Here is a 14,978-nt window from a genome sequence, read left to right as displayed (position 1 = left end):
GGAATTTTGATACCAAATGAGTTTTCCCCAGTAACATAACACTAAAGAAAGCAGGACTGTTTTCATGTGTGAAATCCCTTAAATAAGATTTCCACTTTATGGTTTCCTTTTAACTTTAAATAAGTCATAAAAAAAAGTCCCACAGAGAGAAAAGAAAAAGTAAGCATGACATTCTTCAACAACCTCTGGTCACTGTGTCACATCCCTGTAATTCCCAAAGTGAATCAGAGAGAGTAAAGAGGGCACTAAACAGAAACTTCCTTGATGGTTTGCAGACAGAGTGCTGTACAGGACCACACAGCCACCACCATGTCCACCTACAAAGTGCATGGAAAGCCATAAACACAAAGATGCCTGTTTCTCATCTTCTTGGTTAAACAAAAAACAAAAGCCATGAAGGAAACCCAGAGCCACGCTGCTGTGGATGGCCAGGCTTCAGTCTCTCGTCCCTGCTGTCAGAGAGGAGTACCAGCCCCTGACCACTGCTGCATATGAGTAAGCAGGAGATGGCTAAGTGGAATTTTGAGAAATAACAAACTCAAGACATGGATGTAGTTATCCAAACATCAAGGGACTTCTCCATTTGCACATGGATAATTGTGCAGTTATACGCTTTGTTACACGGAGACCAGATGGGAGCAACCGAGCTCATCCTCAGATGCCTGTTCCCCTGGAAGCCTTGACACACATACCCAGGGGCTGGAGGGTGAGACGAGAGTTCATTAGAACCAAACCAAGCTGTATTTCACGTTTGATTCCCAACATCTGAACAGGTGCAGAAAAGTCACAGGCATCTGGAAGTTTGGCCAGAGTTCTATTCCTCAATCGGCCCACCAATTCTCAAGGTCTCACTGAGAAGATCAGGCACTCTAGCTTTCCTTGGGTGCAAAATGGGGGCAATGAAATTGAGACTTATGTTCCTACTGGTAATTCAGTGCTTGGAAGATACTGAAATCTTTACCTTAAGATACAGAACTCGGCTCAGTGAAAGAAGAAAGGGCTCTATCTGCTGCCATTTTATGAGGTGATCAACCCAACCAGATACCAGGATAAGAACTATTGGATCCATCTGGGTCAAGAAAGCAGGGCTGAGTGCCCTGAGATAAGCTGAGATTTTGGCATTCAACGGGAAATGATGCAAAAATGGACTTGCCACCTGCCGGCTATATGACTTTGGACAAGATCCTGAATCCTCTGTATTTCAGTTTTGTTACCTAAAAGATGAAGGGTGAAAGAAAGTAACACAGCCAAGCTCCAGTTCAGCATCTGACACCCAATAAATCTTTGATATATTTCCCTTGCCTTCCTTGCTGGTGTCATTTCTTAATTCTTAATTATGAATTTCTAATTCATAGTAATTGAATGCATTTGTTGTTTCACTAACCTGCAATGGTTTTCTAATTACAAATATATATACGACATTTATATATATGACAAATATATGTATATATAGTACATATATGACATTTAGAAAGTACTCATAAGCAAGAAGAAAGTAAAACTCATCTGTAAACCTAAAAGTGACCACAGTAAACATTTCAGTGTCTAACCTTTGTCTATGTGTCTTGGGATATCTCTCTCTCTCTCATTCACATATTTATATTTTTACAAAAGGGATTGTCGTGTAGTCTACATCTTTCACTTAATATATCTACCCCTTCTGTGGAGTCTTTCTCCGTCACTGACTATTTTTCCACAACATGATTTTAGTGGCTGTATAGTCTTCCATTATTTAAATGTACCATGGTTTACTGACCAATATAAAAGCGTTCTTTTACCTAAGTTTTTATATGTGAAACTAAAAATGTTTGAGGACTAAACCCATCCTATGGAATAAATTTAACTCAAAGTAGCTTGCCACCAATTAAATAGAAAATTAGTTGTAACACACCTACGTAAGTGCAATGTCTTCTTTCTTCTTTAACCACCAGATCTGCTCATTAAGAAACTGCTAAAGTCCATGGTGATTAGTGACAGGACCTCATGTCTGTATCCTCTCCTTGGCCCGGATCTTCCTATTTTCATTGCCCCATCTATGCCTCTGACTTGCACCGTCCACTGGTATGTCCCATGCCAGACTGCTAACTTACCCACGTTACTGAGCTCACAGCAGAAAGCTGTCCGTACAAGATCCTGCCTGGAATGCAGGATTTATACTACTTATATTTCTTACTATTGGTCCATCCAACTCCAGCACAAGTTCTATTTATTATCATAGAAACATAGGTCATTTGGGAACATTTAGTCACCTCCTTCAACTCTATGCTGTCTTCAGATATTTCTGACATCTGGGTCTCTGTTCTACTCTCTTTTTGAATATATCCAGGGAAGAAGATGTATCTTCGGGGAGGCGGTGTCCTGGGCACATGTGCACACACATATGCTATTTGATAAACTATCTAAATGCTTAAGAACACTTTCCATCTGGAACCTTTATAAGTAGACAGTATACACACACACACACACACACACACACACACACACACACACATATATAAAATCCCAAAAGAAAAAACTCACTATCTTTGGCTCTTTTATAGATAGAATATATATATATAGATTCATATACATATTCCTCTATATATGTGTGTATTTTTTCCCAGAAAAATCTCAGTCTCTCTTTATAGCTATGTGTTTTTCCCTGAGTAGCAGTCACAGTCAATTAAAATACATATATGTGGATCTTTAAGTAAATTCCATCAGACCAATATCTGTCTGGTTGGGAAAAAATTACTGTCCATTTGCTAAGTGCCACCAACCGTTATACTATGTTCCAGTGAACTAAAGACCTCTGGCGATCACAGATTTACAACTCAGCAAGATTAAACAATTTACTGTTATTTATGACAGCAAAGCTAGGTCTTCTGTATTATATTCCGCGTTAGCATCTGTCACTTTACATTTGGGAGATGCTGTCCAAAAAAAGATTATGCCTCCTAACCAAACATTCAGCAGGGCTGCAGGAACAGGCACCCTGACAAACATCCTGACAAAATGCTTTAAAGCATCGCTAGAGCTTGCAGCTGTGCATTTTCAGACTACTCAGCAGATGAGCGTGGAGTCTCTTAGCCTCTGCTTGGTCTGTTCCTCTCAGTAATCCCTCACATGGCCCAGTCCATTAGGCTTGAAAATCCGCATGAAATGAGCAGATTAAGATCTGGCCTCAGGTGGGGGCAGTGGAGCTGGTATAGAAGGGTGGGTCTGCTCTTAACGTAGCCTGAGCCTCAGAAAGGTTTAAGATTGAAAAGCATGGCATTGACTCAGCTGATTCATAATAGGAAATAATGCACAGACCATGCAAAAAGAAGTCCTTTATGTTGAGTTAAAGTCTACGCCAGAGCAGCTGCTGCTACCTCAAGTACCGTGACAGGGTGTGCGTACATGTGTGTCTGTGTGTGCATGAGTGAGTGAGTGTGTGTGTGTGTGTGTGTGTGAGCGTTCATGCTGGGAGAGGGGAGAGGATCATGAGTTCAGCAGTCGCCACCCAAGCCTTAGCCAGCAGCCTGCAGAAATGCCGAAAGTCTTACGAAAGCAACTGTGATCACCACATTGATGGGCGCCTTCTATGAGTAAGGCTACTGAGAATAAAAAGCATATATGCACATGTCCTTTTATTTTAATCAGAGAAAAATAGTTTGGTAATAATTGTGCTATGTGAATCAATAAAATAATTGACAATAATCCATTACCTCATTCAATCCTCCCAAAACCCCTGGAAGATGTGGAAGGCAAGTATTACGACCGTGCCTATTTTTATAAATGAGGAAACAAACCCCAGAAAACTAGGTGACTTCCCCACAGTCCTACACGTTGCAAATGATAGTATAATGATTCAAATTCAGAGTTTCTCCTTTTTTCTTAACTACTCTCTAGTGATGTGTTTAATTATGAAAGCAAGGCATATATACGTGTGTAATTACTTAATAAAGAGAAGTATATGAGTAGAAAGGGAAAGGATTCCCCTCCCCCACCAAACACACCCACATACCCCAGATATATTCACTGTTAACTGTCTGGACTATGTTCCTCCAACCCTATTTTCTATGCCTAATTATATACACAAAAGTGGGATCATGCTACACATGACCCTCTACTAATTGCTTTGTTTCACTTTAACAAACTATCATCCACATCTTTCTCATGTCACATATAGATCCACGTCCTTCATTTATGGATATTAATGCATTCCTGGTGTGGTTGTGTCATAAATTATGTACCTGTTCTCTACTGCTGAACATATAAATTGTTTCCAAGTTTTTTTTTTAATAAAGCTGTTTTGTTTAAGTTTTGTGGGGGGGGGGGGCGGAGGGGGAGCCTGAGCCGAGCAGCATGTGGGATCTTAGTTCCCCAGACCAGGGATCAAACCCACACCCCCTGCATTGGAAGCGTGGAGTCTTAACCACTGGACCACCAGGGAAGTCCCTCCAAGTTTTTCTTTAGCAAAATGCTGCAGTGAGTATTCTTGTACATAAATGTTTCCATATTTGTATTAGAAAATTTACAGGATATATTCTTAGAGTAAGGGATTCTTAGATTATTGGACAAGTACTCTATTAATTTAGATACATACTGCCAAATTGCCTGACCAAAATGTTGTATCAATTTAACTTCCACCAACAGTATACAAACATGACAATTTTCCAACACCTATGCCAGCTCTGCGTATTTTCCGTTTTTTTCAAATTAATGGATTGTTTTTATTTTTATTTCTTTGGTTACTAACGAGGCTGATCACCTTTTCATGCATTTGTGGTGGTTGTTGACAATATTTCTTTTAAACTGTTTGAATTTTCTTATTGATTTGGGAAAGCTTTTCATATATTGTAGATATTAACCATCTCCTGTAAAACTCTCCTCCTAGTATTTTGTGAGGTCTTTTGTCAATCAGGATAAACTCTGGTCCTATGATTTCAAATTCTTTTCTCTTTTTTATTATAAATGTCTAAATATAAAACTACATATCCCTAGCTACCAAACTGGACTCTTATTAGAGGAAAACAATAGAAAGGCAGTAATTATTCTATTTGTACAAAGCACCTATTAGTAGAGACTTGGAAAGAAAATTGTCTGTGACTTTATGCCAAGAAAAAGAATTTCTTTGGGGATTCAATGTTCCTAAAAATTTTTTTTCTTCAGACAAATACAGGCATTACTCCAAAATTTGACGTCACTAACAATGCAGGAGATGAAAGGTATTGAAAGACTCAGAAAATGTGGATTTTAACAAGTCTTGTGTATATCCCAGATATCCTCTTATTCATAAGTAATGAGAGTCAAGTCAGATGAAAGAACCGAAAACTTTCCCTTTGGCTATGCAAGTATAAACAGTAAAGGCATACTGGCCAAATCTTGAGTGTTTGCAATTAGCTGTCAAGGCTGCAGGCTAACAAAGGACATTGCAGCCCTAGCTTTTTACCTTCAATTTAAAAATCCCTGGGAAATTTAGACCTTTTTTTTTTTCTGCTGCCTATTATTCCCAAATAATCCTATTACAGTGTTCATTCATGTCACTGTTGTCTAACAGAAGAGTGGCCAGAGCCCAAAAGATGAAGGGTAAGGTTGGTAAAGCCAATACCTCTCCTTAGATTCCCCCAAAATAGGTTCCAACTGCTATTCCTCAAGGCTGTACAGAAACTAGCTAACTTCCAGAGTTCACAAAGGGAACAGATGTTTTATAAAAAATTCTTAGGGCAAGTTTCAGACATAATGTTGCTGATGGGTATCTGTCTTTTCAATAAACATCATTATACTTTATCACAAGATTTAATAAAGCAGCTTAGTTAAAAATGCCATCTGGGTCTCTGGACACATTAAACAAAGCTTAAAATAACCCACCCTAGCAACTGGGAGGGCCCAGCTGTTCTCAAAACCTCTCCCACTCCTTTTACTTCCTCATAAAAAAATGAATGAGGACTTGAGGCTAAAAGAGTCAAGAATGAACAGACCCAAACAAGGATAAGGATGGAACCAAGGGCTCCCTAAAACTTGCTATTGCTCATATAATAGATTTTCCATTTCCACAATTCAGGGGATGAGGATTTGGGAAGGGAAGCAAGATAAAGTTATGGGAGGCTCTTTAGGGTTTTCTAATGTATTACAAGCCAGCCCTTCCTAACATCTGGGCCATAGTAGCCCATTCCATTCACCTATTCTGTTGTGAACACCCACAGAAAATACAGAGCAATCACCACCCAGTTCTTTTCCCTTCTAGAGATAGGACCTGGAGCTAGCCACGCCCAGATTTCCACATCCATTCCAGGAAAGAAGCCTTAGTGTTACAGTGCATGTTTCCCTCTCTTGCTTCCTTCTTCTTTCATCACTGCTGGCCACCCGCCACCATATCCCACTCTGCTTCTCTTCCAAATATATGTTCCTTGTCTTTGGGACCAAACCAAAATTTGTTGCCCAGATAGTTCTCATAAATGCCAAGGCAAGTGTATTCTCATTCTTTGGAAACAGACACCTCTTTATGACCTGTTGGAATCAAATACAACCTGTGTCAGCATCTACCCGGAGGGCACGCCCAAGCCCCTCACTGATCTAGCATTCCTCATATCATTTCACTTCATTTTCTACCTCTAAAAGATTTCACAAGCCATTGAGGAGCTCTTGAATTCTGTAAGCTGCACTGTATGCCAATATTATTATCATTAATGCTGATCATCATATGGCCAGTACAGTGCATGGCTAATTGACAAATGGATTTTCCCTTGGCTAAAACTTGTTACAGAGCTCTAGGTTAGTCCATACATGCAGTCAAATCATTATTATCTGAGATGTATTCAGCTGACCATAATAATACTCCCTTGTATTTCTTAGTGCTGTGGATGTTACAAAATGCTTTCATATGCAGTGCTTCATTTGATTCTCAGGATAATTCAGAGATGCTATCATACCCAATTTATAGATGAGAAAACAAGTGGTTTCTAGGTATGTCAAGAGGTTAAAGCATTTGCACCACAACTGGTATGTCAGAGCTAGGAAAATAAGGCAAGCCCTCCAGCTGCTGATACAGTGCTTTTTCTACCATACCTCATTGCCTCCTGGGCTAAAGTCAAAAGAGAGCGTGGTTATCGTATGAAGAAATCTGGTTTGGGTTTGCCAATTATGTATTTGTAGTATTTGTCAACCTGCTTTTATTTAACCAATAGTTGCTTTTGATTGTAACAGTCTGGCTCCATTAAACACACACACACACACACACACACAGACACACACACACACACATTTTAAATGCTAAATTATAGAAGTGTGCTGTCCAGTATGGTACCTACTAACCACTTGTGGCTACCTAAGTTTCGATCTTAATTAATTAAAATTAAATGAAATGTAAAATTCAGTTCTTCAGCAGCATCAGCTACATGTCAAGTATTCAACAGTCAAGTGTCCTAGTTGGCTAGGACAGTGCAGATTACAGAACATTCCCATCATCACAGTAAGTTCTGTTAGACAGTGCCAATATACAACGTCATCTCAGAAAAAGGAGACTTTAGAAAAAGTCAGAAACATCTTCAGGCAGACACAGTTCTGTCACCTGTCCAATATTAAAGGTAGTTTAGGACTAAAAAAGAAGATTTTAACAAAGAGGAGAAAGAAAGACAGATGCCCTTAGCCGCAAATGGATCTACCCAGAGAAGGGCAAAGGCATTCCTGTAGCCATTATGATGCATTTAGCTTTTCAATTCTTTAAGACATTAGAATAAATTGATACATAGAGGATCTAAACCCCTGAGGAGGATCTAAAGCAGATGGAAATAGAAATAGGATAAAAAAATCAATTAGTTTCAAACTAAGTCTGATCTCAATTCATTTAAATGACACTATTTACTTCATATACTTAGTTTTTTGTTGTTTGTTTGTTGCTCTATATAGCATGACATAGTTTGTATCTTTAAAGGGGGATTAAAATACTTCTGGGGTTTTTTAGATAAATTCACATAGCCCCATAAAAACTATTAAAAAAAAAAGGTAGTTTCTTTTCATTCTTCAATAATCTATTCAAATTGATTACATAAAAATCCAGGAGTCCATAGGGATATTCGAAAAAGTGAAAGCAAAACAAAACAAAATTCATGTGTCATCAATGGAGGTGGCTATTTCACCAAATTCTTACTCTGAAAATTGATGATTAAAAAAGAGAGAGAAATAAACACATATTCTGTCTTTCCAGAAGGAACTATATTACAGAATAATCAAATAGCCTAGTAGTGAGGAAAATACCCAGTTTATAGAAAAATGCCAGCTAAAACATGTAGATGGAATTAGAGAATTTGAAAATCATCATTTTGAAACCCCTAATGAAATAATCAACTCAAGCCAGTATCATTAATGGATGCTAAAACAATTGGGTAAAAATTGATAAGGAACTGAATATTCACATGGTACAAAGTTCACCCCATAGCCTACTGCTAGTCCCAAAGGGGAAAATAATGGACCATACCACCATAGCTCTATAATTATCTCAGCATCACGGATGATGGAACAACGAGAGATTATGTTTCCTTGTATTATGCAACTGAATACACACCATCACCTATGAAATAATCTTATAAAAAAATATCGAACCTGACTCTAATTAAGCCTTTAGACTGATTTCTAGTTCACATATACACACAGGGAATAGAGTGAAAAGTTAAATGACACCATAAAGAAGTAATCAGAAAATTCCAGAAAGGAGGTGGAGGAGACATTCTATAGAAAAACCAACCGACCTAGTCTCAGCAACAAGTCAATTTCGTTAACAAAATAAAAATAAAAAGGGAAGTACTTTCTAGGTTAAAAGAGACTTAAGACAAATGTAGTGTGTGTTCCTTGATTAGAAGAAACAAGTTTGAACAAATAAGGTATAAAAGACATTTCAGAATAATTGAAGAAATCTGAGTGTGGACTGGGTCATAAATAATGTAAAGAAATAATTTTTTATGTTGTTTGGGATGTTAATGATACTGTCACTATCAAGGAAAATGTTCTTCTTTTTTAGAGATCCATACTGAAGAACTTAGGGTAAAATGTCATGTTCTTTAATATACTTTAATATACTTTAGCCCCTCGAAAAGATGAATCAAACATAGAAAAATGTCAACAATCTAGGACAAGGGCATATGGATGTCGTTAATCTATTCTCTGCACTTTTCTGAAAGCTTGAAAGTTTCATAACTTTATGAGAAAGTTTTTTAAAATCTCAAATTGTACAGGTGTTTGTGTAGGAATCTATTTCAAACTTTATGAGATATTAAAATATTAATAGTGTAGTTTACTGTTTTAGAAATTCCAAACTTCTGTTTTCCTCCAGCAATTACATAATTGAAGAGCTACTATCATTTTTTATAGAAAAACTGCTTTGTAAAATTAACTTTTTCAATCAAAACCAAGGTTTTTTCAGAGAGAGAGAATGCAGCCCACCTGGTTAGATTCAAGTCAGTTCAAAGAGAATAAATTCTATCGTCTACTATTTTCTTTTCTTTATTTTACTATGAATATCCAATGGGAAATCAAAAAAGGCCAAAGCATTTGGAATCGAAGTTCCCCATTCCTGAGTATAATCAGCAGGCCAAGTCAGGAGGCAAGTGCATCCCCAACAATTTGCAATCGTGCAAGACCAATTTTGCTTACGGTGGTCCCTTTTAAACCGCCTCTCTCCTGAAGTCAGCCTTCTGATTATTCACTTTGCTTTAGCAAAAGCTCCCACGAAGGTGAACAAAATGAGGAAAAGACTGGTGAAAACTGGCTGTTTGAAATCTTTATAAGAGTCAACCATCCCTTTCCCCCATGCCCGTCCATCTTAGAATTAATACTTTCAGATTATTTAAAAGACGGTGCTTCTGTGTGGACTTTAGTTTGTCATTCTGTCCTTCATAACAACTGGTAGATTAAATTTGACTCTATTTTAGGTATATATTAACGTATGCTAACTATCTCCTAAAAGAAACTCCACTCTTAAAGTCAATAAAATGTGTTTACAGAGCAGACCCACTGAAGTTAAGAGATTGAAGAGTCCTTAGGGTAAAGTATGCCAAGAAATAATAAAGCATAATAATAATGTGTCCATGCAAATCAACAATTGTAACTTCAAAACTATCCTGACCCACAGTAAATACTGGACAGGCTATGTTTTTCTCACTTCTTGGAAAACCTGGCCCAGGAAGGAGTATGAAAGCTGCCACAGCTCTCCCAAGGCTCATTATTCTCCATCATTCCACGGGAACGGCTTTGTCAGACAAGAGTAAAAGACCATTTGTTAACCTCTTTCCAAATCCCTGATTCAAGCCAACTTTCATCAATCCCAAGTGAGGAGCCAGAGAGAAATACAAGTCTTATATCTCCAGCAGCATCATCTGCTGGGGTTGGAGATCACAGTTCCACCACCCAGCTCACCCTCACCCCTACCACCCCACCCCACTCCCCAGCCAGGCCCTGTTTCACCCAACTGCTTTTTGGTTAGTAAAAAAAAATCCTCTTTCCCTATTCCTGAAACACTGAGAAGGGGGAGTTATAGTAGACAAATGTGAAGCATGGACAACCTCAAAGCTGTTTTTTTAAGCAAGAAATGAGAAAATTAAAAAGGATAGGTTTGGAAAGGAGGGAAGGAGGGAATTCAAAAGCCAGATAATTGTTTAGTTTCACTTTTTTAAATGTTCACACTCATTTATACATCTGCAGAGGTTTCACTTAAAGGAAAGTTCTATGTGTGTGGATCTGACTGCATTAACAAGGTTTAAGTTCCTCTTTTAGACAATGTTTCCTAGAGAAAATTCAGGGACCCTTGAAGTCAGTATCCCTCTTGAGACGCTGCTGGCTTTGGAAAGGAGTAAATCAGGATGTGGGGATACTTCAAAAGGTGCGTCTAGTTGTAGGATAGGGAGAAAGGAAGGAGAAAGAGAAAAACTCAAGGTCTGAGAATTCACATTGCAAAAGAAGACTACTTAAGTTGTGCGAGAAGGGGGAGGAAATGAGGATGAAAACTGCAGGGGAGAAGAGGCATGAAATGTTGTCAACTGCCAAAGGGCATCTTGGAGAGAAGTTGGGAATTGCTTTAAGAAAAGCATTGCAAATCTCATTTCTGACCATTTAGAGATTTGCCTCCCCGGAACGGAGAGTCCAGTCTGTATAGCTTCAAATTGATCCCCGTCCCATCCTTTCCCTAATCAAATCAATTATGAAATATAACTCCACGAACCAATGATATTAAAAACCTTCAGGGTCCACGCTTGCTAAATATGTCAGTCACCAACACTGGTGTGTGTGTGTGTGTGTGTGTGTGTGTGTGTGTGTGGAGCCAACACTTCTGTTAAATTTGGCAGAGCCAAGATGTGGAGTAGAAGAAGACTGCAAATAGGATACAGGAGTGGGGGGTGGGGAGGGGGACAACTATCAATATACTGGTAGCGGGAGGGTAGTGAAAACGGTCAGAGCAAATATTTTTAAAGGGCTGGGAAAGAGAAAGTCAAGAACAGCGAGCAGGTGCAGGACATGGTCAGAGTCCAGAGAGAGTTCAGGGCGATGTGGCAGGTCGGTCGGTTTGCCGGCTGGGCTCAAAGAAGGGCGAGGAACACTTAAGGCCTTTCGGAGCGGCGGGCGCGACACAGCCCGGGCGTCCCGGGTGCGCCGGGGAGGCTGCGGAAAGCTGCGGTGGCGGGACGCGGGCGGAGGGGACCTGGGGGAGCGGCCGAGCCTGGGCGCAGGGTGGGGGTCTGGGCCGGGCCTGGGGCGGGCCGGCGGAGGGGGCAGGGTGAGGAGGCGGACTGCGGACGCGAGGGGCGGCATGTCACTCACCCCGTTGGCCGCGGCCATCTGCACCACGATCTCCGTGGCCGTCCTGCTGAAGTACCTGCCGTCGCTGCCCACCACCATGGTGCAGCCCTGGCGGTCGCGCAGGTCGATGGACGACAGCACGCTCTGGATGAAGTTGGGCAGGTAGTTGCGCTGACCTTCGAAGAGCCCGGTGGGCCGTCGCAGCCCCCCGCCGCCAGCCGGCCGCTGGTCCTCGTAGGGCGCCGTCGGCACCGTCAGCACCGGGATGGGGCTCCCCTCCATGGCGCCTCCTGGCCGGTCCTGCCGCGGCTCCGGGAGCCGGAGGGAATCTGCAGCCCGACGGGGCCCCCACCAGCTTGGCGGCGCGCCCGGGCTCCGCCTCGCGCCGCGGCCCCCTCTGCGGCCGGCCCGCGCCCCGCGCCCTCCTGCCGCGCCGACCGCTCCTCCCTCTGCGCGCGGCCCCTAGCTGCCCCGGCAGAGTTTGGCCTCTACCTTCCAAGAAAAGTTCGCACCCGCCCAACTTCCTCTCCGGCCGGAGCGCCCGAAGTGCCCGCAGCTTCTTCTCCCAGCTGGAACCACTTTCGGGGTGTCCCAGAAGCCCCTTCCCAGCGCCAGCTACCCCGATCCCGGGGACGCCTCCTCGCGAGCCTAGCCCGAGCCTTCCCCGGTGATCGCGTCTTCCCCGGCACACCCTCCGCTAGGAAACAGCCGGGGAGTGGGTGGTGAGAACTTGACCAGGATTGGGCGTCCTCTCCCCGTACCCGCGGCCCCTCTCCCCTCCAACCGGCAGCCCTGCCTCCCGGCCTCCCAGGGAGTGAGCGGTTTACAAGCACCAGTTTCTCTTTTGAACAAGGACAGGGGTGGAGTTGGGAGGGGGCTGAAACCCTTTGCCATCAGAGAACAGCCCCAGCCAAAAATAACCCTGGAAGAGCGAGCTGAGAATTGTTATCTTCTGCCAGCGCTGAAATTGGAGGCTGGGCGCTGCGAGTGTGTCTGCGTGTGTACACACACCCCACCACTACCATTTGTTGCAGGGAATCACATACTGTCAGGCCCTTCAATCCAGCAGGATCCACCCAGCCATCCACACTTTTCCCCAGGCTCTCTGAAGGCAGCACACGTCTCAGGAAGAAAACTTTTTTTTTTTTTTTGCTTGTTTGTTGTGGTGGTCGCAACAGCAGCAACACAGATGCGTGGACGCGTATTTCCTTATTCTTCCTGCCCTTTCACCCACCCTGGCCCAGCTCCTGCTTAGAAACAGGCTGCCCCACACTGTACGTGTCCACACTGCGGAGCTCTTACCAGGATTCGAGGCTTTCACTAGGAGGAAGGTAAAGCCCTTTGTAAGGTCCTACCAGGAATGAATGAACAAACCCAAATTAAACAAGGACAGGGTACCAGGAACTGCGCTTGCTCCTTTCACAAGCTTTCTGGCATTTGGGGGTGGGGGGGGTCAGAGATGTTCTGCCTTCTCTCCATAAAGCCCACCAAAAATCCCAAATCAAGAAATTCCCCATAGAAAATCAACAGGCAAAAAGGATAAAGCCCCAAAAGGGAAGAAACAATTCTCATTTTTGCTTCTATCTCCTTTCACCCTCAAAGCATTTTTGCACCCACTAAAGTCACTGAAATCTCCTGCTTCTTCTCCTCCTCCAAATATTGTCCACTTCCTGGGACTAAGCTGGATTTGCTGCAGGATTATAAAGTGTTTGATCATAGTAAGATGACTGTGAATAACAGCTCACACTTATATGTTGTTTTGCAGTTGACAAAAGGCTTTGCATCTGTTTTCTCTTTGGAGGCTCAAAACGACTAAAAGAAGTAGTAATGGCATTCATATCATTCCCGTTTTACAGATGAGAAAAAGGAGGCTTTCTGTGAGGTTGAAGGAAGTGGCCAAGATGGCACCTACATTCCGTACAAATTCTTATGTGGCCCTTCCCCTTTTTATTAATATCATTAAAGTGTGAAGTCATCAGCTGAATCCTATTGAGACTCTTCAGCTTTTCTCTTCAACAGCGAAGTGTGTGTGTGTGTGTGTGTGTGTGTGTGTGTGTGTGTGTGTGTTGTTGTTGTTGTTTTGCCTCTACTCTCTCCATTCCCCTGTAAAGTTCCTGACTTTATGGTTGAGGGAGCCTTGTCTTAGCACCAAATAGAATGTCAACACTTCTAAGGACCTGTGCACATCTCTATGGTGGGGGATTTTTTTAAACCACTTTCTAATATCATTTCATTTTGCAAGGAAGGACAGTATCATTCCCAGAAGAAGAGAGGGTGGTAAGTCCTCTGTCCCAGAAAAGAAGAAAAGGATGCAGCCTCCAAGCCTCAGAGATAACCAGAAGGTCTCCAGGACCCCATCTCTGCACTTCTAAGACCTGCCTCTCTCTTGACATCACCATCATTCTCTCCTACCACAGCCCAGCTCCTTCCCCAAGTCAGGCACATCTCAGATTAAGATTTTACAGCTTTACCAGCCAAAAGGAAAGTCTTTTCCCTTGGTTCTAATCCCCAAATTCCCAAAGACTCTGGTCCAGTTTGACGCAATGCAACCAACCACAAAGCAGGAACCCCACAGTGAAAGGGAGAAAGTTCCTCCAAAGTCAGGAGGTGCTGGTCCCCAAAGGCAGGAGAGATGGGCAAACAAACCATAATTGTCCACCACATAACTGACACTTTGACTGATCAAGTCATTTGAAAATTATTTTTCTGTTCTCTGAATTCACGTAGCGCTTTATACCACTCATGAGGAATGTTTCATGTGCTGCTACACCTTTCTATATGTCTTCTCTCCTCCAGCTGTATGGAGCCTTGGAATAGTTCCTTACCTTCTCCTCACCTCAGTATCATCACTGTGAAATGGGGATTATTATAATCCCGACCTCCCCTAAATTGTTGGGAGGATGAAAATATTAGTACAGTGCCTGACAAACAGAAAGGCATTCAATAAATGTTAGATAGTCATATTATTACCATCTATATAGTATTTGTCATTATTATCAATGTCTTATATAGTAAGAACTACATTTTATATCTTTGTAGACCACCACTGTACGTAAACATCTTTGGGCAAAGGTAATATTATATAAAGTTTGGTTGAATTGATCTGTGGTTTTTGACAATGGAAACTCATGGTATACAGAGTAATTTGCCCTTGAAACATACAAAAAGGGCTTACGAACTAAAGAAATCTCTTCAAAGCTGCCCCCAATTTTGATCAAGTTAATTCC

At 41.8% G+C, this 14,978-nt stretch overlaps 1 protein-coding gene across 1 annotated transcript in view; it reads right to left on the bottom strand.

Annotated features, from left to right (window-relative positions):
• PGM5 (phosphoglucomutase 5) overlaps window positions 1-12,565 on the bottom strand; it is a 188,792-nt gene extending 176,227 nt beyond the window's left edge. The window contains exon 1 of the mRNA XM_057549000.1: window positions 11,773-12,565. Within this exon, the coding sequence (XP_057404983.1) occupies window positions 11,773-12,033 (261 nt within the window). The 5' untranslated portion in view covers window positions 12,034-12,565. The remainder of the gene's footprint in view (window positions 1-11,772) is intronic.
• Between the last annotated feature and the right edge of the window lie 2,413 nt (window positions 12,566-14,978).

The sequence above is a fragment of the Balaenoptera acutorostrata genome, chromosome 6 (assembly GCF_949987535.1).
Source record: "Balaenoptera acutorostrata chromosome 6, mBalAcu1.1, whole genome shotgun sequence".
NCBI classification, from domain to species: Eukaryota; Metazoa; Chordata; class Mammalia; order Artiodactyla; family Balaenopteridae; genus Balaenoptera; species Balaenoptera acutorostrata.
The sequence above is the reverse complement of the archived record's forward strand: the minus strand, read 5'-3'. Positions and strand labels throughout refer to the sequence as shown.